Below are 27,597 nucleotides of genomic sequence, written 5' to 3' on the forward strand. Positions count from 1 at the left end.
TGGGTTGGGAAGATCCCTTGGAGAAGGGAAATGCTACCCACTCCAGCATTCTGGCCTGGAGAATTCCGTGGACTGTATAGTCTATGGGGTCACAAAGAGTCTGACACAACTGAGCGACTTTCACTTTCACTTAGCTTTACAGCAAGTTTAAGAAAAATGTTCAGAGATAGTCCATATATCTTCTCCACCTCCCTCCCACCACCCCCCACCCCCATCACCCCACGACACAAACAGCCTCCCCCGCCCCCCCCCCCCCCCCCCGCCCCGGACTATCAACATCCCACCTCAGAATGCTACATTCATTTTAACTAATGAACCTGTACTGATACATCATTATCTCTCAAAGTCCATGCTTTACATTAGGGTTTATTCTTGGTGTTGTACATTCTATGAGTTTGAATACATTTCAATGACATATGTCCACCATTGAAGTATCATACAGGTTATTTTCACTGTCTTAAAAATCCTCTGTGCTCTGCCTACTCATCCTTCCTTCCACCTTAATGCCTGGCAAACACTAATCTTTTTGATCTCCATAGTTTGGCCTTTTCAATATATCAAACAGTTGGAATCATTATAAACTGTAGCCTTTTCAGACTGGCCTCTTTCACTTGGTGATATGGATTTAAGTTTCTTCTATGGCTTTTCAATGTTTGATAGTTCATTACTTTTTAGCACTGAATAAGATTCCATTGCCTGGAAGTATCACAGTTCATTTATTTATTCACTTACTAAAGGGTATGTTTTGGGGTGTTAGTTCTAAAAGGTCTTGTAGGTCTTCATAAAACCGTTCAACTTCAGCTTCTTCAGCATTACTGGTTGGGGCATAGACTTGGATAACTGTGATATTGAATGGTTTGCCTTGGAGACGAACAGAGATCATTCTGTCGTTTTTGAGATTGCATCTAAGTACTGCATTTTGGACTCTTTTGTTGACCATCATGGCTACTCCATTTCTTCTGAGGGATTCCTGCCCGCAGTAGTAGATATAATGGTCACCTGAGTTAAATTCACCCATTCCAGTCCATTTTAGTTCGCTGATTCCTAGAATGTCGACGTTCACCCTTGTCATCTCTTGTTTGACCACTTCCAATTTGCCTTGATTCATGGACCTGACATTCCAGGTTCCTACGCAATATTGCTCTCTACAGCATCGGATCTTACTTCTATCACCAGTCACATCCACAACTGGGTATTGTTTTTGCTTTGGCTCCATCCCTTCATTCTTTCTGGAGTTATTTCTCCACTGATCTCCAGTAGCATATTGGGCACCTAATGACCTGGGGAGTTCCTCTTTTGGTATCCTATCATTTTGCCTTTTCATACTGTTCATGGGGTTCTCAAGGCAAGAATACTGAAGTGGCTTGCCATTCCCTTCTCCAGTGGACCACGATCTGTCAGACCTCTCCACCATGACCCACCCATCTTGGGTTGCCCCGCAGGCATGGCTTGGTTTCATTGAGTTAGACAAGGCTGTGGTCCTAGTGTGATTAGATTGACTAGTTTTCTGTGAGTATGGTTTTAGTGAATGAAGCAGGGCAAAGACTAATTGAGTTTTGCCAAGAAAATGCACTGGTCATAGCAAACACCCTCTTCCAACAACACAAGAGAAAACTCTACACATGGACATCACTAGATGGTCAACACCGAAATCAGATTGATTATATTCTATGCAGCCAAAGATGGAGAAGCTCTATACAGTCAACAAAAACAAGACCAGGAGCTGACTGTGGCTCAGATCATGAAATCTTTATTACCAAATTCAGACTTTAGTTGAAGAAAGTCGGGAAAACCGCTAGACCATTCGGGTATGACCTAAATCAAATCCCTCATGATTATACAGTGGAAGTGAGAAATAGATTTAAGGGCCTAGATCTGATAGATAGAGTGCCTGATGAACTATGGAATGAGGTTCGTGACACTATACAGGAGACAGGGATCAAGACCATCCCTATGGAAAAGAAATGCAAAAAAGCAAAACAGCTGTCTGGAGAGGCCTTACAAATAGCTGTGAAAAGAAGAGAAGTGAAAAGCAAAGGAGAAAAGGAAAGATACAAGCATCTGAATGCAGAATTCTAAAGAATAGCAAGAAGAGATAAAGCCTTCTTTAGCAATCAATGCAAAGAAATAGAGGAAAAGTACGGAATGGGAAAGACTAGAGATCTCGTCAAGAAAATTAGAGGTACCAAGGGAACATTTCATTCAAAGATGGGCTCGATAAAGGACAGAAATGGTCTGGACCTAACAGAAGCAGAAGATATTAAGAAGAGGTGGCAAGAATACACAGAAGAACTGTACAAAAAAGATCTTCACGACCCAGATAATCATGATGATGTGATCACTAATCTAGAACCAGACATCGTGGAATGTGAAGTCAAGTGGGCCTTAGAAAGCATCACTACGAACAAAGCTAGTGGAGGTGATGGAATTCCAGTTGAGCTGTTTCAAATCCTGAAAGATGATGCTGTGAAAGTGCTGCAGTCAATATGCCAGCAAATTTGGAAAACTCAGCAGTGGTCACAGGACTGGAAAAGGTCAGTTTTCATTCCAATTCCAAACAAAGTCAATGCCAAAGAATGCTCAAACTACCACACAATTGCACTCATCTCACATGCTGGTAAAGTAATGCTCAAAATTCTCCAAGCCAGGCTTCAGCAATATGTGAACTGTGAACTTCCAGATATTCAAGGTGGTTTTAGAAAACGCAGAGGAACCAGAGATCAAATTGCCCATATCCTCTGGACCATTGAAAAAGCAAGACAGTTCCAGAAAAACATCTATTTCTGCTTTATTAACTATGCCAAAGCCTTTGACTGTGTGGATCTTAATAAACTGGAAAATTCTGAAAGAGATGGGAATACCAGACCACCTGCCTTGCCTCTTGAGAAATCTGTATGCAGGTCAGGAAGCAACAGTTAGAACTGGACATGGAACAACAGAATGGTTCCAAACAGGAAAAGAAGTACGTCAAGGCTGTATATTGTCTCCCTGCTTCTTTAACTTCTATGCAGAGTACATCATGAGAAACGCTGGACTGGAAGAAACACAAGCTGGAATCAAGATTGCCAGGAGAAATATCAATAACCTCAGATATGCAGATGACACCACCCTTATGGCAGAAAGTGAAGAGGAGCTAAAAAGCCTCTTGATGAAAGTGAAAGTGGAGACCGAAAAAGTTGACTTAAAGCTCAACATTCAGAAAACAAAGATCATGGCATCTGGTCCCATCACTTCATGGGAAATAGATGGGGAAACAGTAGAAACAGTGTCAGACTTTATTTTGGGGGGCTCCCAAATCACTGCAGATGGTGACTGCAGCCATGAAGTTAAAAGACGCTTACTCCTTGGAAGAAAATTTATGACCAAGCTAGATAGTCTGTTCAAAAGCAGAGACGTTACTTTGCTGACTAAGGTCCGTCTATTCAAGGCTAGGGTTTTTGCAGTGGTCATGTATGGATGTGAGAGTGGGACTGTGAAGAAGGCTGAGCACCGAAGAATTGATGCTTTTGAAGTGTGGTGTTGGAGAAGACTCTTGAGAATCCCTTGGACTGCAAGGACATCCAACCAGTCCATTCTGAAGGAGATCAACCCTGGGATTTCTTTGGAAGGAATGATGCTAAAGCTGAAACTCTAGTACTTTGGCGACCTCTTGCGAAGAGTTGACTCATTGGAAGAGACTCTGATGCTGGGAGGGATTGGGGGCAGGAGGAGAAGGGGACGACCGAGGATGAGATGGCTGGATGGCATCTCAGACTCGATGGATGTGAGTCTGAGTGAAATCCAGGAGATGGTGATGAACAGGGAGGCCTGGCATGTTGCGATTCATGGGGTTGCGAAGAGTAGGACACGACTGAGTGACTGAACTGAACTGAAGGGTATATTGGTTGTTTCCAAGTTTTGGCATTTACAAGTGAAGCCACTGTAAACATCCATGGTCAGGGTTTTGTGTGAACATAGGTTTTCAACCCCTTTGCATAAATACTAAGGAGTATGATTGCTAGGTCATAGGGTAAGAACATGTTTAGTTTTGTAAGAAACTGCCAAACTATCTTCCAAAATGGATGTACCATTTTGCAAACCCATCAACAATGAATGAGAATTTCTGGTGCTCTACATGCTCACCAGCATTCAGTGTTGTCAATGTTCTGAATCTTGGCAGTGCTTCTAAGTGTAGAGTGGTATCTCATTGTTTTAATTTGCATAATTTGCATTTCCTTGGTGGCCTGATATGGAGCATCTTTTCATATGCTTACTTGCCATCTGTGTATCTTCTTTGATGAGGTATCAAACTCTTTGGCCCATTTTTTAAATTGAAATATTTAATTATTATTGAGTTTTAATATTTCCTTGTATATTTTAGACAGCAGTTCTTTATGAGATTTTTTTTGCAAATATTTTCTCCTAGTCTGTGGCCTTTCTAGAGGTAGTATCTTTTAAGTTTTACCTATATAATTTATTCTTCCTGCTCTGTTCAAAGCCTCACATATTTTAATACTATAAAAATATAAACTTTCTTGTTTTTCCAATATGTATTTATATGTGATGTATGTACAGTCCAGTAGTTTTGGGCTCTGTCTCTTGGTCACACATGTTAACTATGACTTTGGACATAGTTTAATTCCATTTAAACTAATTTAAAATTTAATTTCATTTAAACCAACATTCATTGGGTCTTCAAAATTTTGCTAGCTATTGTTAGGCATAAGTAGTGATTTTCTCTTGTAAGACGTTTACAGCTACACTTTATCATATTAATAATGTTCCCCTCTAATGTTAGTATGCCAAATGTTATTATGTTTTTATGTTATCATGAATGGATGTTGAATTTCATCAAAGGACTTTTCATTTCGACCTATTGAAATGATGCTATGGTTTTTCCCCCCCTTTTTTTATTAAGACAGTATATTCCATTGATTGACCTTTCAACATTAATACAACTTTGAATTCTTGGAATAAAATCCCCTTGGTCATAATCTATTCTCCTTTTGATATATTTTAGATTCACATGTTAATAACTTGCTTAGAATTTTTCATTATGTTCATGAGAGAGAAATAGATCTATAATTTTCCCCTTCGAACAAAGTGGGAAGACTTGGGAATCTTGATATCAAGATTTATTTATTAATAATAAATGTCTCATGGGCACAAGAATAGACAAGGAAAATAATTAAACACAATGGAGAATCCAGAAAGAGACCCACATTATTTTAGACACTAGATTTATAACAAACTTGATCCTGAAGAGAAGAGAGGAACAGTGATTTTTAAATAGTGCTTTGTCAACTGGATATTCATAAAAAATAAATATTGACATTTCTCTCACAAAAATTATTTTAGAGAATATAAATGTAGATTTTAGAGACTATAAATGTGAACGGCAAACATGAAACCATCTGGAAAATAACACTGATGAATATGTTTTTGATCTGGAGGTTGAAAAGAAAAGTTTTTTAAAAAAATAATGCATAAGTGTACATAAGTTCCTGTGGCAGATTCATGTCAATGTATGGCAAAACCAATACAGTATTGTAAAGTAAAAAATAAATAAATAAATAAATAAAATAAAAATAATACATAAATAGCACTAATATAAGGAAGTCATTGATAAATCAGATGTCATTAGCAACTTTTTAAAGCACAAGATATCATTAAGAAAGTGAAATGTCAAACCATAGTGCAGGTTAATATGTTTATAAAACTTACTACAGCAAAAGTTAGACCAGAAAATAAAAATATCTGCAAATACAGAAGAAGGAAAAGCAGATAATCTAACATAAAAATGTCTTAAAATCTTGAATAGGTGCTTCACAAAAATTGATTCTTAAATGACCAATCAACATACAAAAAAGATGCTCAACTACTTTAGCCATCATGGAAATGCAACTTAAACTCACAATTTAATACTACTATAAGATTCCCAGAATACCTAAACTAAGACAGACTAATACTTCCAAGTGTTATTAAAAATGTGAGCAGAAGGAATTCTCATACATGGCTGGTGGGAGTCTACAACGGTTCCTCCACCTGAAAACTGTTAGGCAGTACGCATACTGAAGCTTAGCATGTGCATTCCATATTACTTAGAAATTCCATTACTAGATACACTCATCAAAATATTTAAAATAAAACATTCATACAAGCAGTACTATAATAAAACCAAATAGAAATTATCAAATATTCAGTAGTTAAATAATCAATAAAGTGTACTATATTCATAATATAGAATACTATCCAGCAATGAAAGCAAAATACTGCTACATGCAATGTTCTGGATGAATCTCAGAAACAAGTGAAATGAAAAGATTATGTGTGGCACCATTCAATCTATGCAAAGTTCATAAACACATGAAACAAACTTTGTTTTTAGACATCTGGATAGTGATTTCATACTGTTCATACTGTTCATGAGATCATCAAGGCAAGAATAGTGAAGTGGCTTGCCATTCCCTTCTCCAGTGGGCCACGTTCTGTAAGACCTCTCCACCATGACCCGCCCGTCTTGGGTTGCCCCACAGGCATGGCTTGGTTTCTTTGAGTTAGACAAGGCTGTGGTCCTAGTGTGATTAGATTAACTAGTTTTCTGTGAGTATGGTTTCAGTGTGTCTGCTCTCTGATGCCCTCTTGCAACACCTACCATCTTACTTGGGTTTCTCTTACCTTGGGCGTGGGGTATCTCTTCACGGCTGCTCCAGCAAAGCACAGCTGCTGCTCCTTACCTTGGATGAGGGGTATCTTCCCACCACCGCCGTTCCTGACCTTCAACGTGGGATACCTCCTCTAGGCCCTCCTGCACCTGCGCAGCCACTGCTCCTCGGATTGCTTCTCCCGGCCGCTGACCCTGGCCTCTGGCGTGAGGTGGCTCCTCCCAGCTGCTGCCCCTGGCCTCAGGCTCGGGGTGGCTCCTCAAGGTCACCGCCCCTGGCCACAGGCTCGAGGTGGCTTCTCCCGGCCGCCCCTGACCTCGGACGCGGGGTGTCTCTTCCCGGCTGCCCCTGACCTCAGACACGAGGTGTCTCCTCCCGTCCGCCCCTGACCTCGGACACAGGGTAGCTCCTCTCGGCCGCGCTTAGTTCCCCAGCCGGCTCTCACAGCCGCCTGCACTTAGTGCACTGGAACCAGAGATCAAATTGCCAACATCCACTGGATCATGGAAAAAGCAAGAGAGTTCCAGAAAAACATCTATTTCTGCTTTATTGACTATGCCAAAGCCTTTGACTATGTGGATCACAAGAAACTGTGGAATATTCTGAAAGAGATGGGAATACCAGACCACCTAACCTGCCTCTTGAGAAATCTGTATGCAGGTCAGGAAGCAACAGTTAGAACTGGACATGGAACAACAGAATGGTTCCAAATAGGAAAAGGAGTACGTCAAGGCTGTATATTGTCACCCTGCTTCTTTAACTTCTATGCAGAGTACATCATGAGAAACGCTGGACTGGAAGAAACACAAGCTGGAATCAAGATTGCCAGGAGAAATATCAATAACCTCAGATATGCAGATGACACCACCCTTATGGCAGAAAGTGAAGAGGAGCTAAAAAGCCTCTTGATGAAAGTGAAAGAGGAGAGCGAAAAAGTTGGCTTAAAGCTCAACATTCAGAAAACGAAGATCATGGCATCCGGTCCCATCACTTCATGGGAAATAGATGGGGAAACAGAGGAAACAGTGTCAGACTTTATTTTGGGGGGGCTCCAAAATCACTGCAGATGGTGATTGCAGCCATGAAGTTAAAAGACGCTTACTCCTTGGAAAAAAAGTTATGACCAACCTAGACAGTATATTCAAAAGCAGAGACATTACTTTGCCAACTAAGGTCCATCTAGTCAAGGCTATGGTTTTTCCAGTGGTCATGCATGGATGTTAGAGTTGGACTGTGAAGAAAGCTGAGTGCCAAAGAATTGATGCTTTTGAAGTGTGGTGTTGGAGAAGACTCTTGAGAATCCCTTGGACTGCAAGGAGATCCAACCAGTCCATTCTGAAGGTGATCAGCCCTGGGATTTCTTTGGAAGGAATGATGCTAAAGCTGAAACTCTAGTACTTTGGCCACCTCTTGAGAAGAGCTGACTCATTGGAAAAGACTCTGATGCTGGGAGGGATTGGGGGCAGGAGGAGAAGGGGACGACCGAGGATGATTGGCTGGATGACATCACGGACTCGATAGACGGGAGTCTGGGTGAGCTCCGGGAGATGGTGATGGACAGGGAGGCCTGGCCTGCTGCGATTCATGGGGTTGCAAAGACTCGGATACGACTGAGCGACTGAACTGAACTGAACTGGAGAGTGATTATATGTGGGTAAGAAAATTAATGAATGGAATAGGAATGAGAGGGCCTTGGAGAGTGTGTAATGTTCAAGTTTCATATCTGGGAAATGGCTCCATGTGTTTTTATTTTCTTTTTGTGATTAATCAAGTTGACAGTCATGTTTGGTATTTTCTTCTTTATGTCAAGATTGTATAACTAGAAATTTATGCTAACATTCTTACAAGGAGAAATACATAGAGCAGTTTTTAATGACAAAATTGTTAAGCAGTCTAACATTTCAAAAGAATAAACTTAAGTAATGATAATATATATATGTTTTCATACATAGTTACATATCACATTTAAAGACTTTAAAATTGTTCAAAACTAATGCAACTTGATTCAGTTTTATTTTATCATGTAGCCAATAATAAAAACCATTAATTAGATTCAGAAAATATTTTTTAACTTGTAGTTCCAATGTGAGGAAAAAAACTTCTAAAAAGTCAATCCGTAATTTAAAGCAAAATGATACATGATCTTAGAAGTCTAAATATCTTTTCCTTTAGGTTGATATAGCATGTAGCTTATCTTTGTAAATCAGCCATAACACCATGGCATTTTTAAAAAATTATATTTTAATTAATTATCTCCCTCTTCATGAAGAAAAGAAATACTGATTTGTTTACTTAAAAATATATTTATAAAAATTGAAAATTTTATCAGTTCATAAATATTAGATTAGTAAATGTAGTAGAAAATGATTTAAAGTAGAAGCAGAGCACTGCTACATAGTAAAGAAAAAAAGAAATAAAGACATATAACTAAATATCATTAGATCTCTCAAGAGGCCTCATTGGTGAGAAATCTTAGTAGTATTATGACTCCCTTTTGAATTTGACAGGACATTCTCTTTTCTCAGAATCCATGTCCTTTAAGAACGGCATTGGTTACCCTTAGTTTTCCATTAAAAGACTAATTTGTTTATGGTTTTGAGAATATTAAATCTTGATTGATACTGCTGTAGGAAACCCTCATTTTCCTGAATCATTTTGTCTGATTTGCAAGGGCATAACTTTTTTGTCTCTGCTTTACTCAGCCTATTTAAAGAGTCTTGAAAGAACACTGATTTCAAATAATCTAATCATTTGAAAGTTTTGGCAAACCAATCAAAGAAATGCAAATGTGAGAAGTGAGGGATTCAGTTTCCTTTTAGTTTAAGGCTTTTAAGTATAAAACTTTACTAAAGCCAAAAATGCAAGAGACTCAGGAGACCCAGGTTCAATTCTAGGTCAGGAAGAACCCTGTAGTAGGAAATGGCACCTACTTCAGTATTGTTGCCTGGAGAATTCCGTGGGCAGAGGAGGCTGGTGGGCTATAGTCCATGGGGCTGCAAAGAATCAGACACGACTGAGCACATTACACACAAAGCCAAAAATACCCTGTATGCGAGACAGCAAAAGAGACACAGAAGTATAGAACAGTTTTTTGAACTCTGTGGGAGAGGGAGAGGGAGAGGGTGGGATGATTTGGGAGAATGGCATTGAAACATGTATAATATCATATAAGAAACGAATCGCCAGTCTAGGTTCGATGCAGGATACAGGATGCTTGGGGCTGGTGCACTGGGGTGACCCAGAGAGATGATATGGGGAGGGGAGTTGAGGGGGCATTCAGGATTGGGAACATATGTACACCCGTGGCAGATTCATGTTGATGTATGGCAAAACCAATACAATATTGTAAAGTAAAATTAAAAAAAAAAACATGTAAGAGAGGGTGGCATATCAAGATATACAAACTCCATTTTTGCAGGCACTGACAATTACTGAACTGACAACGAATATATATTTTAAAAATGTGAGTGTTGGGAGGAGAAAAGAAGGATCTAACTGTTAAGATGTAGGAACACTCATACTGGGGCAAACACAAAACACACGGAGAGGATTCCTCCAAATGTCAGAAAGACAAAGGACTAAAAACCTCTCAACCCTCTATCTACCATATCAGGAAATACAATTGCTAGAAATACTGGTACCCTCAACACACACACACACTCACTTATGAAATGAAATGAAATGAATTAGATTTAAATGCCCTGTCACTTAGCACATGGCAAAGACTGGATCCTATAATCTGTCACTTGATAGAAATCATTTAATCATCTAAATGCAAAATGAAAACTTAAAATCCACATTCCTGGCACCAGTGTGGACACAATTTCTATGGACAATGAAAATATCAAGGAAAAGCTAACTTGACAATGACTCAAATTAGACTGTAAGAGTGAGAAACAAACAAACAAAAAATTAAACTGCAGACTTAAACAGGATGGCCAAGGGACAGTGAGTTGCAGAGTCAGTGCAGATAAGGTGGATTTTCAAGCTACACAGGTTTCTACTGGTCCAAGGGTGGGATCCAGATGGGCAATACTGCAGCAGACCACCAGAAAAAAGCTGCTAAAGAGCAGTTACTAGTACTCTTTGAAAGTGAAAGTGAAGTCGCTCAGTCGTGTCCGACTCTCTGCGACCCCATGGGTTGTAGCATACCAGGCTCCTCTGTCCATGGGATTTTCCAGGCAATAGTCCTGGAATGGATTGCCATTTCCTTCTCCAGGGGATCTTCCCAACCCAGGGATCGAACCCAGGTGTCCCACATTGTAGACAGATACTTTACCATCTGAGCCACCGGGGAAGTCCTTAGTTGTAGTAAAATTACTAGGTTAAAAACATCTAGCTCGTGAGAATCACTCTGTTTATTTATACAAAGTGAAAGTGAAGGTGCTCAGTCGTGTCCGACTTTTTTCGACCCGTGGACTGTAGCCCACCAGGCTCCTCCATCCATGGGATTCTCCAGGCAAGAATACTGGAGTGGGTTGCCATTTCCTTCTCCAGGATTTATACCAATAGATTGATTTCATTTAACAAGGCAAAGCCAAGACTTAAAAAAAAGGGCAGAGAGAGAAGAAAATTAGCCACAGAGATTTTGGAAATAGTAAGTCATGCTTGTAATTTATTGACTGACAGATAACAAAGATGTCTGTTTAGACAGTTTATCCTCTACTACTTTAAGTGAGGAAATGAAAGAAAGCAATTTTAGGCTTATGGATTCTCTAGAAAGTCTTGCAGGTTTGGTTTTGCAGCGTATATGTGAAGCTGTCTCCAGATAATGCCTTCTGGTGCATCTTTCCTTCAGCACCTCAACCTTAGTCAGGCCATGTCTATACATTAACCTCATCAGAGTTTCTCACTCTGCTGTGCTCTGTCTTTCTGTACCAGCCTCTTTAAAGCCCCCTTTACATCTTTGTTTCTCAGAGTGTAAATGAGAGGGTTAAGGGTGGGAGTTACAACAGTATACAAAAGGGTTATGAACTTTCCTTGACTGTGGGCATAAGAGCTGTTGGGCTGGATATAGATAGCTGTGATGGTTCCATAGAAGAGAGTTACTACCAAGAGGTGGGACCCACAAGTGCCAAGGGCTTTTCGCCAGGCTTGAGCTGACCTGATCCTCATTACTGCTTGAGCAATGCATCCATATGAGATCAAGATAAGTGTCAGAGGGAGGAAGAGAAGCACCAAGGAAGCCATGAAGAGCTGGACCTCATTGGCATGAATGTTTACACAGGCCAACTTGACCATGGCAGGCACTTCACAGATGAAGTGGTAAATCCTGCGGTTCCCACAGCGGGGCAGCCGAAGGGTGATGGTGCTCTGAATTAGGGTGTTGCCCACTCCACTCAACCATGCCATTCCTACCAGAGACTGGCAAAGTCGTGAGTGCATAACTGTGGCATAATGGAGTGGCCGACAAACAGCAGCATAGCGATCAAACGCCATGACAGCTAGGAGAACACATTCAGTGGATCCCAGCGCCAGGGATATGTAGAGTTGAATGGCACAGCCTGTAGGACTGATGGTCTTGTATGGACCATGGAGGTTCCATAGCAGTTGGGGAGCGATGCTGGTGGTAAAGCAGAGGTCAACAAAGGAGAGATGGGTAAGAAAATAATACATGGGTGTGTGGAGCATGGGATCCAGATAAGAGATCAAGATGATTGCTGTGTTGCCAACCAGTGTCAGGAGATAGGAGATTAACACAACCACAAAGAGGATCTTCTCAAGCTGCGGGTTATCAGAGAAGCCCACCAATATGAAATCCCCTGCCAAGCTCTCATTAATCATCACCATCACCCTGCTCTTGAAAAGGAGAGAGGTGCATGTGAAAATATAGAAGTCAGATAGTGAGAAACAGTTAAGATCAGAAATACAGTTGAGAGAAACTGATCCTGAAGGTGAGATAAGAGGGGTGTGCCATTTGGGGAAAGAGAGAGAACCGTTTGTCTCTAGGAGGAAATTAAAAGTGTGCAAGAGCTTACAGAAAACAATTAAACATATGATGACATAAAGTGGACCGTATAAGAAATGATTAATCATTAATTATTGCTCTGTTCTCCAAAGTGTTTCTTTTTTCTTATAAATCCACCATCTTATTCCCCAATAATATCCTGTAAGCTTGCAAGCTAAAGAAAATAAGGAGATGTTATCCAATCAAAAAACATCTTTGTCGACATTCTATCGCTTGTCAATAATAAAAATAGCAATAAGAATATTTTTTGATGAAAATTATATAATTATTTCCATACTCTATAGTAACACATGCAATTCTTAAAGTCATGTTAACGGTGAAAAACCTAATCATCATAGAGTTTTAATTAGTTATTTGATACCATCTATAGAAATAGTTTCTCTCAATATTTTTTCATAATAAAAAAATGGATAGATTAAATGGTGTTATAGAGTCTTCAGAGAGAACCATTGTTGCAAGTTGCAAGTAAATGTTTAGCTCCTCATTAAAAACATTTTGTTTTTAATCAGATATTTTATTTTTATATTAATTAAAGGACCCAACACTACTCAAAAATTTCATTTATTTCATAAAACTTTTTGGAATATTATGAATTTTTCTTTATATAACTTTGTATTATATAGTAGCAGAATATCAAGTCTGTTTGATTCCTTTGTGATATGTCACTAATTCATAACACTTTCATTTCATAGTAACTGCTGACTCGCTGCTGAAGAATTTGATGATAAGAGACAAAAACCACCATTTTTGGAAAGGAGATAAAGATGCAGTACATTTTGAAAATGACAGCCTCTTTTGGCAAGTGAAGTAGAGAGTGAATAAGAGCTAACTAGTGGATAAGATAAGGAAGGACTATTTTCAGCAGAGGAAGTAGCTTGGTAAGGCTTTAAACCGAAAAAGCATTGAGGAGCTGAGAAATATCTGAGAAATATCACTGAATAAGGAAAATGATGGGCAAAGTGTCTTATGGTTAGCCTGTAATAGTAAGCAAACAAAATAATCAAGAGAAGTGTTTGAGATTTGTATCTATCGAAAGCACCTTAATGGTTAGGCTTTGAGGGATTTATAAACAGGTCAAGGGGTAATGAATGTCAGGAGGGAGTCAATAACCGACATGTTGTTTTTGTTCATTTGCTAAGTCATGTCCGATTCTTTATGACCTCATGAACTGCAGGATGCCAGGCTTTTCTGTTCATCACTATCTCCTGGAGCTTGCTCAAACTCATGTCCATTGAGTTGGTGATGTCATCCAACTATCTCATCCTCTGTCAACCCCTTCTCCTCTTGCCTTCAATCTTTCCCAGCATCAGAGTCTTTTCCAATGAGTGGGCTCTTTGCATCAGGTGGCCAAAGTATTGGAGCTTCAGCATCAGTCCTTCCAGTGACTATTTGAAGTTGATTTCCTTTAGGACTGACGGGTTTGATCTCCTTGCTCTCCAAGGGACTCTCAAGAGTCTTCTGCAGCACTGCATTTCAAAAGCATCCATTCTTTTGAGCTCATGTTGTTTGTGTTTAAAAAACAGCTGGCCTCAGATTGCAGGATGGATTGACAAGTAGTGAATGAACAAGGGAACTGGTTAGGAGGCCGTTGCAATACTTCAGGAAACAGATGGCTTGGTGGTAGCAGGGAAGATTTGTATTTTTAGACACATTCTACAGATTAGTCTAGACAAACTTGAGACTCTGGATGTGGAAAGTGAGAAGGAAGTATCAATAATGGGTCACAGGTTTATTTCTTGAAAACTTGCATGTCATCTCCAGAGAAGCATGAAAGCTGAAAAATTTTTGTAGAGAAAATGCTAGATATACATATCTCTGTTGATGATTTTGAAAAAGCTGAATGGATAAGAATGTCAAGCATGATTCAATTCTACTTTTGATTATTTGTCACACATCTTCTTCTTAAGTTATCCAGCTTGGACATACCTCAGTTCAGTTCAGTCACTCAATCATATCCAACTGTTTGTGATCCCATGGACTGCAGCATGCCAAGCCTCCCTGTCCATCACCAACTCCCAGAGCGTACTCAAACTCATGTCCATTGTGTCAGTGATGCCATCCAAACATCTCATCCTTTGTTATCCCCTTCTCCTTCTACCTTCAGTCTTTCCCAGTGTCAGGGTCTTTTCAAATGAGTCGATTCTTCACATCAGGTGTCCAAAATATTGGACTTTCAGCTTCAGCATCAGTCCTTCCAATGAATATACAGGGTTGATTTCCTTAGGATGGACTGGTTGGATCTCCTTGCAGTCCAAAGGATTCTCAAGAGTCTTCTCCAACACCACAGTTCAAAAGCATCAGTTCTTTGGCACTCAGCTTTCTCTATAGTCCAACTCTCACATCTGTACATGACTACTGGAAAAACCATGCCTTTGACTAGATGGGCCTTTGTTGGTAAAGTAATGCCTCTGCTTTGTAATATGCTGTCTAGGTTAGTCATAACTTTTCTTCCAAGGAGCAAGCATCTTTTAATTTCATGGCTACAGTCACCATTTGCAGTGATTTTGGAGCCCTCCCCCCCCAAAAAAAGTCTGTCACTGTCTCCATCGTTTCCCCATCTATTTGCCATGAAGCGATGTGACCAGAGGCCAGCGTCTTAGTTTTCTGAATGTTGAGTTTTAAGCCAGCTTTTTCACTCTCCTCTTTACCTTTCCTCAAGAGGCTCTTTAGTTCTGCTATAATTGGAAACCTTCAGTACTTTCCCTGACAAAAAAATTGTTCACTTTGCAGTATTCTATCAATTGTATTCATCATTTGGATAACATAACTACCCAAATACAAGTTTGAATGTGATGATTACATTCATGCATTTTAACCAATATATTCTTATTTCATTTAATTTTCTAAGAAGACTTTTTAATTCATATCATCCTAGATGGCAACACATTCTAGACGATCTCATATCTTTTGGTTTGTATTCTTCATTACCTTCCTGTACATGATTGTCAGAATCATACAACAATGGGATATTTATCAAGATACAACTTCTATTTCTTAGAATGTAAAATTGACTTTAAGGCTCTGTACAATTTCAGTTTCCCTTTCTGCTTTCAGAATTATGTCCCATCATTTAGAACTTGTTCTGGCCAAATCAATCTCTCTGTTTCCATAAAGTTATAATGTACTGAAACTGCTTGCTAACTCCAAGTCTCCTCCTCTGAATGTCTTTGAACCCACTTCTTTCACCCTTGACAAACTCTACTTATCTGTTAATGTTCATCTCTATATCAACATCTAAGATGCACTCACATCCTTACTGTACAATATACTTGTCTTCTGAAATCCTGAATTACTTCCTAACACTGTGTCAATATGCATAAGGACCTTTTTCATTAAGCATGCCAAGTGTTATAAAATGGAAAGTAACCTCTTAATGGGCTAAGATATCTATCTTAAATATCTTTTGTATTATCCTTAGCATACAGGTCTTTTTTTTTTTTAACATAGTCAAAGCCAAATAAATATGTTTTGAATAAACTAATAACTTTGCTAATTCTACTAAACCACTCTTCCCCTGAACTAGCAAAAAACATGTCTAAAACATATATTTAAACATACAGCAACATAGTTACATATAATAATGTTAATTTAAAAACCAAGTATCTATTCAACTGCTGTACCAACTCCCTCATTATTTAGTCAGTGAATTTTAATGTCATCAGCAGCAATATCAGAAGACTCATTTTTAAAACTGTAAAGCTCTGAAATATACTTCCCAGAAACGTTAGGGGTTTTCTTAAGATAGATAGGTAGATAGATAAAATCTCCAAGTATTTCTTCTGATACAGTGATGATGCCCATATATATTTAACTCACTCATTAACCCAATGCCATTCATGCAACTTGTCCCTAGGAAAATAGGATACATGAGCATCACAGTTTACTGCATCCCACATTTTAAACTGCATACATTTAAATATGCATAGAGTCTCTTCAATTCTCTGCCACTCTTGAAAAAATAAAATGATTCCAAGACTAATGGGAGGAAAAACACATACATACAAACACAACATAAACATACATATATGTATGAATCCAAATGTATGACTTTATCAGAAGAGTTCATATCTTCAATACCTTAACAAACTGTATAAGTGGAAATAATTTACGAAAGCTAAGAGTGAGAAGGAAATTCTTCCAAATGTAGAGAAAGCACACTTTCTTTCTTTTCTGTTTTGCATTTACCCATCCTAAATGTACATTCTTCAAAATTAAAGGATGTGTACAAACATCTTACTTCAAATTGAGCTCCCTTCTAAACTAGTAAGTTTACAATGATGTTCAGAAATGAAAACACGTTATAGACAATGCACATGAAAGCTGGGAGAATTATTATTGGCCAGGGTGGCTTGAGGAAGACTGACATGAGTGATTGTAGAAAGTAATTATTATTTTGTCTTTATATAGATAACTTTTGGAATATGTAAATAAGCAAGAGAAAATATGTGGTTCTCATTATTTCCTCACCTCTGAAAATTTTGTCCTTCACTCTTCTAACTAGTTAAATAAGCCAGGAAAGTGATGCTTATCCATGAGCTTTCCAAACCACAAGGTTCTAAATATGTATCTCTAAATCCAAGACCAAGCTGAGGTGGTAGTGTTTATTTCTGGAGCCAGAATAAACTAAAGTTTGTTACTATAGCAGGAATTGATATCAAGTCTGGAGTGGAACCTTAGAGACTTTATATTCCTAATAGGACAATTAATACCAAGCCCAATAGTGACCAAGAACAAAGGTCTCATAGGAAAACTATGTGGAAAGAACTACTTCTGATTACACAGATCTTCAGTCTTGAAGACTTATAGACTCCAATGTACATGCTAAAATAAAATCTTAGAAAAGTGAAAATGAAGTTCTCACTCTCAGCACAGTGTATGTATCTTCCCAACCGAGGGGTCAAACTCATGTCTCCCACATTGCATGTAGCCGCTTTACTGTCTGAGTCACCAGGGAAGCCCAGTGTATGTGTAGAGGCATGATTTCCATGAATTATGACCGTTACTTTCATGTTTAAATAATCACTGTAGAATCATCAAGGGCTCAGAAGTGGAATACATGTGCCTGTGTCACAAGTTGAGGCCGCCAACAGGACAGGAGCCTCCCATAGAGGACTCGGGAGTGACACATTTACTCTGGCCAGCGTTTCCAACACTTTTCAAAAGTTTCTCTGGTCAAATAAGTTTGAGAAACTCAGCATATACACTCCTTAGAAATCCACAAAGTACACTGATATGGTAAAGGCAATGCCTGTTTTCATTAGATTTCTTCCAGAATATCCCAAGTTATTTGTCCACAAAACATTTTATTGAGTAATGCTGTGAACATCTTATGTAAAGAGGATAGTGGAATAAGTTTTCAGGGACATTTAAACAACATTTTACAACAAACATGGATTTTATGGAGAGTAATTATAAAATGTGAGAGTTGGACTATAAAGAAAGCTGAGCATCAAAGAATTGATACTTTTGAAATGTGGTGTTGGAGAAGACTCTTGAGAGTCCCTTGGACTGCAAGGAGATCCAACCAGTCCATCCAGAGGAGATCAGTCCTGAGTGTTCATTGGAAGGACTGATGCTAAAGTTGAAACTCCAATACTTTGGCCACCTCATGCGAAGAGTTGACTCATTGGAAAAGACCCTGATGCTGGGAAAGATTGAGGGCAGGAAGAGAAGGGGATGACAGAGGATGAGATGGTTGGATGGCATCACCGACTCAATGGACATGGATTTGGGTGGACTCCGGGTGTTGGTGATGCACAGGGAGGCCTGGCGTGCTGCTGTTCACGGGGTCACAAAGATCGGACATGACTGAGGGACTGAACTGAACTGAATTGAATTATAAAATGTCTGAAGTTACACAGAAGAGGATAAAGGTAATTTTTACCTACTTATGACTCTGAAAGGATCCTGAAATTGGCCCCAGTTTATTATGTCTTACAAAAAACAAGCTAATAGAAGACATTACATACAAATTTGTGAAATTGCTATATATATATATATATATATATATATATATATATATATATAACTATGATGGATTAAAAATAAGGGTGTTATTATATGCAGATGAAATTAAGTTAATAATCTTTCTTGAACAGATTAATTGGTAGATACAAAATAGCCAAAATTATAAATTATTTAAAAACTTAGAAGAGTATGAGAGCTAGGAAATGATAAATAAAAACATTTAAAAATTCTAATATCTTCTCACAGTTTGTAGAAAAATGTTTTAAAGTGATCAGTACAATTTTTTTAATTTAAATTTATTTATTTAAATTGGAGGCTAATTAGTTTACAATATTGTATTGGTTTTGCCATACATCAACATGAATCCGCCACGGGTGTACATGTGTTCCCAATCCTGAACCCCCCTCCCACCTCCCTCCCCATACCATCCCTCTGGGTCATCCAAGTGCACCAGCCCCAAGCATCCTGTATCCTGCATCGAACGTGGATTGGCAATTCATTCTTTATATGATATACATGTTTCAATGCCATTCTCCCAAATCATCCCACCTTCTCCCTCTCCCACAGAGTCCAAAAGACTGTTCTATACATCTGTGTCTCTTTTGTTGTCTTGCATACAGTTTGAAAGTAAAGGAAAACACGCACAAAGAACTAAAGCATATCAGAAAAATAATGTGTAAACAGAATGTGAAGTCATAAAATTGGTGAAATAGACGTTTTCTACCCTCTTTCCCCCAATAATGGTATTTTTGAGACTTTCATTATGGAACTCCAGGAATCCAGAGATTCTGGGGATGGAGGCATTGACAAAGGTCAAAGAACAGTTTCACGTTACTTGTGTCGCCTCTCCCCCATGGTGGCCCAGTTAATGCCAAGAGAGATGTTCTTGGCCTGTGACTTCTCCCATGGGAAAAAGTGAGACAAGAGAGTGAGTGCCCAGCTTCCTGGGCAGTGTGGGATGCTGCCAGAGAGACCCACTTCTTTTAGAATACTGAGAGCATGACTAGTGGGTAGGAAAAGGCTGGGAGAACAGCAGCCAGGGCTCTTGGAGTGCATCAGAGAGACAAGGATCCTACTAACTAAGTTCTGGAGCCCCTTAGGAAGCCTGGCCTTGAGTCACTGAGGATGTCTTATCTGAAGATCCCTCAAAGGGTCCATGGGTATTCCAGAGGCTCTGCATGCCTCAGCCACACACTTCTCTAGCCAGTGGCCAGCTTCGTTTATGCACTGGAGGCAAGCCTTAGCAGATGGCTGCAGAGTTTGTGCAGAAAGCTGATCCAACTCTGGGACTGGAAGAAAACACACGAATTTGAGCATTCAATACTGTCTTAGGGAAAGTAAACAGAAGACTATTGGTACCAAGTGAGGCTTTGCACTGTAATAAGAAGGCATACAAACTTAAAATTTTTCTCCCCAAAGGAGACATTTGTCCTTACTGTGTGAGCTGCTATGTGAGTCAGCCATCAGATTGAGTTCCAAGGCAGTAGATGGATTGTTGTTTAGTTGCTGAGTCGTGTGCGACTCTTTGTGACCCCATGGACCACAGCCCGCCAGGCTTCTCTGTCTATGGGATTTCCAAAGTAAGAACACTAAAGTGAGTTGCCATTTCCTCCTCCAGGGGATCTTCCTAAACCAGGAATCGAACCCATGTCTCTTTTATTGGCAGGTGGATTCTTTACCACTGAGCCCCACCAGGGAAGTCCTTGAGCATCTCACTCTCTTTCTGTAGACAATGATTGAAATTAAACTTTCTTTGTATGTACATAAATCTGACTTCTACTATATGGATCTCAGGGTCTCCAGACAAAGGTCAGTATTGAATAAATCCTGAAAATAGTAGAAGTGTAATGAAAAAAATCAGATATTACCTGGTTTGGCATTATTCTAAGTGACAGGGACAGAGAAGAGAATTTGACTGCAGTTGCTTCTATCCTTACCTCCAGTGAGACCTAAGTATTTATTTCTATATGATTTAGCATTTATTTCTAGACAGAGTATCATTATTTGTCAGTTTAAATATTTAAAAACACTCACAGACCTTAACTACTTCTGATATCTTATTTTCTTAACTGACCCTGAATTTTGTGAACATCTAGTGACATTTTTATGTACATACGTATTTTTGCTTTTCTCTTTTAATCATGGAAAATGAACTGGAGATGAAGATAATAAACGGGACGGGGGCTAATTATGGATCTGGGTGGCTTCTCTGGTGGCTCAGAGGTTAAAGCGTCTGCCTGCAATGTGGGAGACCTTGGTTCAATCCCTGGGTCGAGAAGATCCCCTGTAGAAGGAATGGCAACCCACTCTAGTATTCTTGCCTGGAGAATCCCATGGATGGAGTAGCCTGGTGGGCTACAGTCCACGGGATCAAAAGAATTGGACACGACTGCGCGATTTCACTTCCACTTTCCCTTTCAATTATGGATCGTGACATAAAATTCTACAAGAGAGAGTGTTGTTATTATTCAGTCTATCAGTCACATCCAACTTTCTGTGACCCCATGGACTGCAGCAATGCCAGGCTTCCCTGTCCTTCACCATCTCCCTGAGCTTGTTCAAACTCATGTCCATTGAATCAGTGATGCCATCCAACCATCTCGTCCTCTGTTGTCCCCCCCTCCTCCTGCCTTCAATCTTTCCCAGCATCAGGGTCTTTTCTAATGTCAACTCTTTGCATCAGGTGGCCAAAGTATTGGAGCTTCAGCATCATCCTTCGAAAGAATACTCAGGATTTATTTCTTTAGGATTGACTGGTTGGATCTCCTTGCAGTCCAAGGGACTCTCAAGAGTTTTCTCCAACAACACAGTTCAAAAGCATCAGTTCTTCGGTGTCCGGTCTTCTCTATGCTCCAACTCTCACAGCCATATATGACCACTGGAAAACCAATAGCTTGACTAGATGAACCTTTGTCGGCAAAGTAATGTCTCTGCTTTTGAATATGCTGTCTAGGTTTGTCATAGGTTTTTTTCCAAGAAGCAAGTGTCTGTTAATTTCATGGCTGCAGTCACCATCTGCAGTGATTTTGGAGCCCAAGAAAATAAAGTCTGTCACTGTTTCTACTGTTTCCCCATCTACTTGCCATGAAGTGATGGGACCAGATGCCATAATCTTTGTTTTTTGAATATTGACTTTTAAGCCAACTTTTTCATTCTCCTCTTTCACCCTCATCAGTAGGCTCTTTAGTTCCTCTTCAACTTCTGCCATAAGGATGGTGTCATCTGCATATCTGGGTTATTGATATTTCTCCTGGCAAACTTGATTCCCAGCTTGTGCTTCATCCATACCAGCATTTCACATAATTTACTCTGCATATAAGTTAATTAAGCAGGATGACAATATACAGCCTTGATGTACTCCTTTCCCAATTTTGAACTAGTCCACTGTTTCATGTCCAGTTCTAACTGTTGTTTCTTGACCTGCATACAGAAAGATAGGAGAGAGTGCATATGAAGGCAAATTTATTATGACAGTGTGACTGTATTATATATAGGTACTGCTGTAGCTAATGCTTATTAAGTACTTTGCCATTTTTCTAAGTGCTCTTAAGGAAATTAATCCACTTACTCTTCATTACAACCCAAATAGGGAGGTATTATTATCACATCTTTTTACAAATGGGAAAATTGAGAAACAGATATTTAAGAAAATTTTAATTTTGAACCTAGTTTAGATGGCTGTACTAGGAGCTGAACCCAGATAGAATATATCCAGAATACCCATTTCTATGCTATTCAGTATGGATTTGAATGTGTGTGCTTTTGTGAGTGTACATGGGTTCATGTATATGCAAAACTACACGTTTTATACATACTCTTTGGTGAATGCTCCCAGTATATTTGCTGTTCATAATAACTTGGAGCCTAAAAAAGCATGCTATTGTTTTTTTATATTCTGGAATCAAATGTTAATGAGGAATAAACAATAATGTGCTATGAACAAATATATAAGCATAAGCTCAGATGATGCTAATAAACAGATAAGAGTCCAGAGGAATGAAGATAAAACCTCTTCATTCTTCTGCCATTTTCATGGAAAAAATTGTTTAGAAATTTGGTTGATGACATTTCAGAAGAACAAACTAAGCTGTGGTACACCCACAAAAAGAACAAGGAATATTTTGTCAGGAATTGATAATGATGATCAGATTGAGAGAAAAATAGCCATAACATTTGAGATATTTGAGGAAGAGAGATTTATCCATAATTAACTTCAGAAAACAGAATATGTGCCAATGCGCAGAATATATGGACAGCCAGAGTAAAGCTTAGCATTCATAAAATTTTTCACTCTGTGTCTGTGTCTGAGACTATGCTCAGGAAGACGTGAACAATTAATTGTCCTTGGGGTAGTGTAAGTGTTCAAATAGCAGTTATAGAGTGGTGGAAACACATAGTGGAAGGGGCATGTAAGTGACTATTATGGGGCTAAGGGAGAGGAGTTGTTGGGAAGAAAGTTCAAGAGAGGAGATGAAGCTATGCTGGACTTGAACATAGGCTATTTAGTAGATGGACAAATGAGGAGGCAAATGTCAAGTCCCTTATCCCCAGGAAAATAAGCACAAAGAAAAGGAAATACATGCAATACTGGGCATAACAGTGTCATTTTTATTATTTTATTTAATGTGATGTCTATTTGAAATAATAAGAATTTAAATTATTTGGGTAATCATCTTGCTTATTAGACCTTTGGCTGCCCTAAACCATAAATGGAATAATTTATTTTGAATATTACTACAATAATGAGGCTTCCCCGGTGGCTCAGAGGTTAAAGCATCTGCCTGGAATGCAGGAGACCCGGGTTGGATCCCCAGGTCGGGAAGATCCCCTGGAGAGGGAAATGGCAACCCACTCCAGTACTCTTGCCTGAGAATCCCATGGAGGGAGGAGCCTGGTAGGCTACTAGTCCATGGGGTCGCAAAGAGTCGGACACGACTGAGAGACTTCACTCACTCACTCATTACAATAATAATTATTGGGATTCCCTGGTGGCTCAGACAGTAAAGAATCTGCTTGCAATGCAGGAGACCTGGGTTCAATCCCTGGTTGGGAAGATCCTCTGGAGAAGGGAAAGGCTACCCACTCCAGTATTCTTTCCTGGAGAATTCCATAGACAGAGGAGCCTGACAGGCTACAGTCCATAGGGTCACAAATTAATACTAACCAAAGTTTGTCTTATGAATAGAGAAATACAGTTTACAGAGATAACACTTAAGTTACCTTATCAATGGCTTCTGACTTCATCATGGTTTTCTTCTCCAATATGGTTGAATACTCTTTGACAATTCCATTTAACTTTGTATTATATTCAGCTAGAGTTTCTTATCTTTGTTGAATGATTCCTTAGGATTATCTTCTATTAAATATATTCAAAAGCCACACTTTTAAAAGAACCACATGGGGAGGGAGGTGGGAGGGGGGTTCATGTTTGGGAACACATGTAAGAATTAAAGATTTTAAAATTAAAAAAAAAAAAATAAAAGAACCACATGTTGCAAGTATGCCTACCCAGGCTCTAGATTTAAAGCCAGTAAGAATCTAGATGATCCTGATGAAGAGAAGTGAAAGGCAAAAGAGAAAAGGAAAGATAAACTCATTTGAATGCAGAGTTCCAAAGAATAGCAAGCAGAGATAAGAAAGCCTTCCTCAGCAATCAATGCAAAGAAATAGAGGAAAACAATGGAATGGGAAAGACTAGAGATCTCGTCAAGAAAATTAGAGATACAACAGAAACACTTCATGCAAAGATGGGCTCAATAAAGAACAGAAATGGTAGAGACCTAACAGAAGCAGAAGATATTAAGAAGAGGTGGCAGGATACACAGGAGAACAGTACGAAAAGGATCTTCATGACTTAGATGATCACGATGGTGTGATCACTCACCTAGAGCCAGACATCCTGGAATGTGAAGTCAAGTGGGCCTGAGGAAGCACCACTATGAACAAAGGTAGTGGAGGTGATGGAATTCCAGTTGAGCTATTGCAAATCCTGAAAGATGATGCTGTGAAAGTGCTGCACTCAATATGCCAGCAAATTTGGAAAACTCAGCAGTGGCCACAGGACTGGAAAAGGTCCGTTTTCACTCCAATCCCAAAGAAAGGCAATGCCAAAGGATGTTCAAACTACCACACAATTGCACTCATCTCACACGCTAGTAAAGTAATGCTCAAAATTCTCCAAGCAAGGCTTCAGCAGTATGTGAACTGTGAAATTCCAGATGTTCAAGCTGGTTTTAGAAAAGGCAGAGGAACGAGAGATCAAATTGCCAATATCCTCTGGACCATTGAAAAAGCAAGAGAGTTCCAGAAAAACATCTATTTCTGCTTTATTGACTATGCCAAGTCTTTGACTGTGTGGATCACAATAAACTGGAAAATTCTTCAAGAGATAGGAATACCAGACCACCTGCCCTGCCTCTTGAGAAACCTGTATGCAGGTCAAGAAGCAACAGTTAGAAGTGGACATGGAACAACAGACTGGTTCCAAATAGGAAAAGGAGTACATCAAGGCTGTATATTGTCACCCTGCTTATTTAACTTATATGCAGAGTACATCATGAGAAATGCTGGGTGGGAAGAAACACAAGCTGGAATCAAGATTACTGGGAGAAATATCAATAACCTCAGATATGCAGATGACACCACCTTTACGGCAGAAAGTGAAGAAAAACTAAAGAGCCTCTTGATGAAAGTGAAAGAGGAGAGTGAAAAAGTTGGCTTAAAGCTCAACATTTAGAAAACGAAGATCACGGCATCCGGTCCCATCACTCCATGGCAAATAGATGGGGAAACAGTGGAAACAGTCACAGACTTTATTTTTCTGGACTCCAAAATCACTGCAGATGGCAACTGCAGCCGTGAAATTAACAGACACTTCTTGGAAGAAAAGCTATGACAAACCTAGACAGCGTATTAAAAAGCAGAGACATTACTTTGCCAACAAAGGTCCATCCAGTCAAAACTATTGTTTTCCAGTGATCATGTGTGGATGTGAGAGTTGAACTATAAAGAAAGCTGAGTGCAGAAGAACTGATGCTTTTGAGCTGTGGTGTTGGAGAAGACTCTTGAGATTCCCTTGGACTGCAAGGAGATCCTACCAGTCCATCATAAAAGAAATTAACCCTGAATATTCACTGGAGGGACTGATGTTGAAACTAAAACTCCAATACTTTGGCCACCTGATGTGAAGAACTGACTCAGTTCTCTGACGACTGTGATGCTGGGAAAGATTGAATGTCGGAGGAGAAGGGGACGACAGAGGATGAGATGGTTGGATGGCATCACTGACTCAATGGATCTGAGTTTGAGTAAACTCTGGGAGTTGGTGATGGACAGGACTGGCATGCTGCAGTTCATGGAGTTGCAAGGAGTCAGACACGACTGAGCAACTGAGCTGAACTGAACTGACTGAAGGATTTTGATAATATTTTATAAATAAATAATCGCTGTGAATATATGGAGAAAAGTCAATATTTTAAAGAATGTTATTGGAACAGATAAAAATGTTATATTCATTCTTTTACAAGTGGTTGACCAGTTTTCCCAGCACCACTTGTTAAAGAGATTGTCTTTACTCCATTGTATATTCTTGCCTCCTTTGTCAAAGATAAGGTGTCCATATGTGTGTGGATTTATCTCTGGGCTTTCTATTTTGTTCCATTGATCTGTATTTCTGTCTTTGTGCCAGTACCATACTGTCTTGATGACTGTGGCTTTGTAGTAGAGCCTGAAGTCAGGCAAGTTGATTCCTCCAGTTCCATTCTTCTTTCTCAAGATTGCTTTGGCAATTCGAGGTTTTTTGTATTTCCATACAAATCTTGAAATTATTTGTTCTAGTTCTGTGAAAAATATGGCTGGTAGCTTGATGGGGATTGCATTGAATTTGTAAATTGCTTTGGGTAGTATACTCATTTTCACTATATTGATTCTTCCGATCCATGAACATGGTATATTTCTCCATCTATTAGTGTCCTCTTTGATTTCTTTCATCAGTGTTTTATAGTTTTCTATATATAGGTCTTTAGTTTCTTTGGGTAGATATATTCCTAAGTATTTTATTCTTTTCGTTGCAATGGTGAATGGAATTGTTTCCTTAATTTCTTTTTCTACTTTCTCATTATTAGTGTATAGGAATGCAAGGGATTTCTGTGTGTTTATTTTATATCCTGCAACTTTACTATATTCATTGATTAGCTCTAGTAATTTTCTGGTGGAGTCTTTAGGGTTTTCTGTGTAGAGGATCATGTCATCTGCAAACAGTGAGAGTTTGACTTCTTCTTTTCCAATCTGGATTCCTTCTGTTTCTTTTTCTGCTCTGATTGCAGTGGCCAAAACTTCCAGAACTATGTTGAATAGTAGCGGTGAAAGTGGGCACCTTGTCTTGTTCCTGACTTTAGGGGAAATGCTTTCAATTTTTCACCATTGAGGATAATGTTTGCTGTGGGTTTGTCATATATAGCTTTTATTATGTTGAGGTATGTTCCTTCTATTCCTGCTTTCTGGAGAGTTTTTATCATAAATGGATGTTGGATTTTGTCAAAGGCCTTCTCTGCATCTATTGAGATAATCATATGGTTTTTATTTTTCAATTTGTTACTGTGGTGAATTACATTGATTGATTTGCGGATATTGAAGAATCCTTGCATCCCTGGGATAAAGCCCACTTGGTCATGGTGTATGATCTTTTTAATGTGTTGTTGGATTCTGATTGCTCGAATTTTGTTGAGGATTTTTGCATCTATGTTCATCAGTGATATTGGCCTGTAGTTTTCTTTTTTTGTGACATCTTTGTCAGGTTTTGGTATTAGGGTGATGGTGGCCTCATACTAGATCACTTTCTAACACTACACACAAAAATAAACTCATAATGGATTAAAGATCTAAATGTAAGACCAGAAACTATAAAACTCCTAGAGGAGAACATAGGCAAAACACTCTCCAACATAAATCACAGCAGGATCCTCTGTGATCCACCTCCCAGAATACTGGAAATAAAAGCAAAAATAAACAAATGGGATC

General features: G+C 39.1%; 1 protein-coding gene across 1 annotated transcript; it reads right to left on the bottom strand.

The window, feature by feature from the left end:
- Positions 1 to 11,483: 11,483 nt before the first annotated feature.
- On the bottom strand, positions 11,484 to 12,434 carry LOC128055368 (olfactory receptor 2G3-like). The gene has a single exon (XM_052647903.1). It carries the CDS (start codon positions 12,432 to 12,434, stop codon positions 11,484 to 11,486), a length of 951 nt encoding a protein of 316 aa, XP_052503863.1.
- Between the last annotated feature and the right edge of the window lie 15,163 nt (positions 12,435 to 27,597).

This window comes from Budorcas taxicolor, chromosome 11, assembly GCF_023091745.1.
Source record: "Budorcas taxicolor isolate Tak-1 chromosome 11, Takin1.1, whole genome shotgun sequence".
NCBI classification, from domain to species: Eukaryota; Metazoa; Chordata; class Mammalia; order Artiodactyla; family Bovidae; genus Budorcas; species Budorcas taxicolor.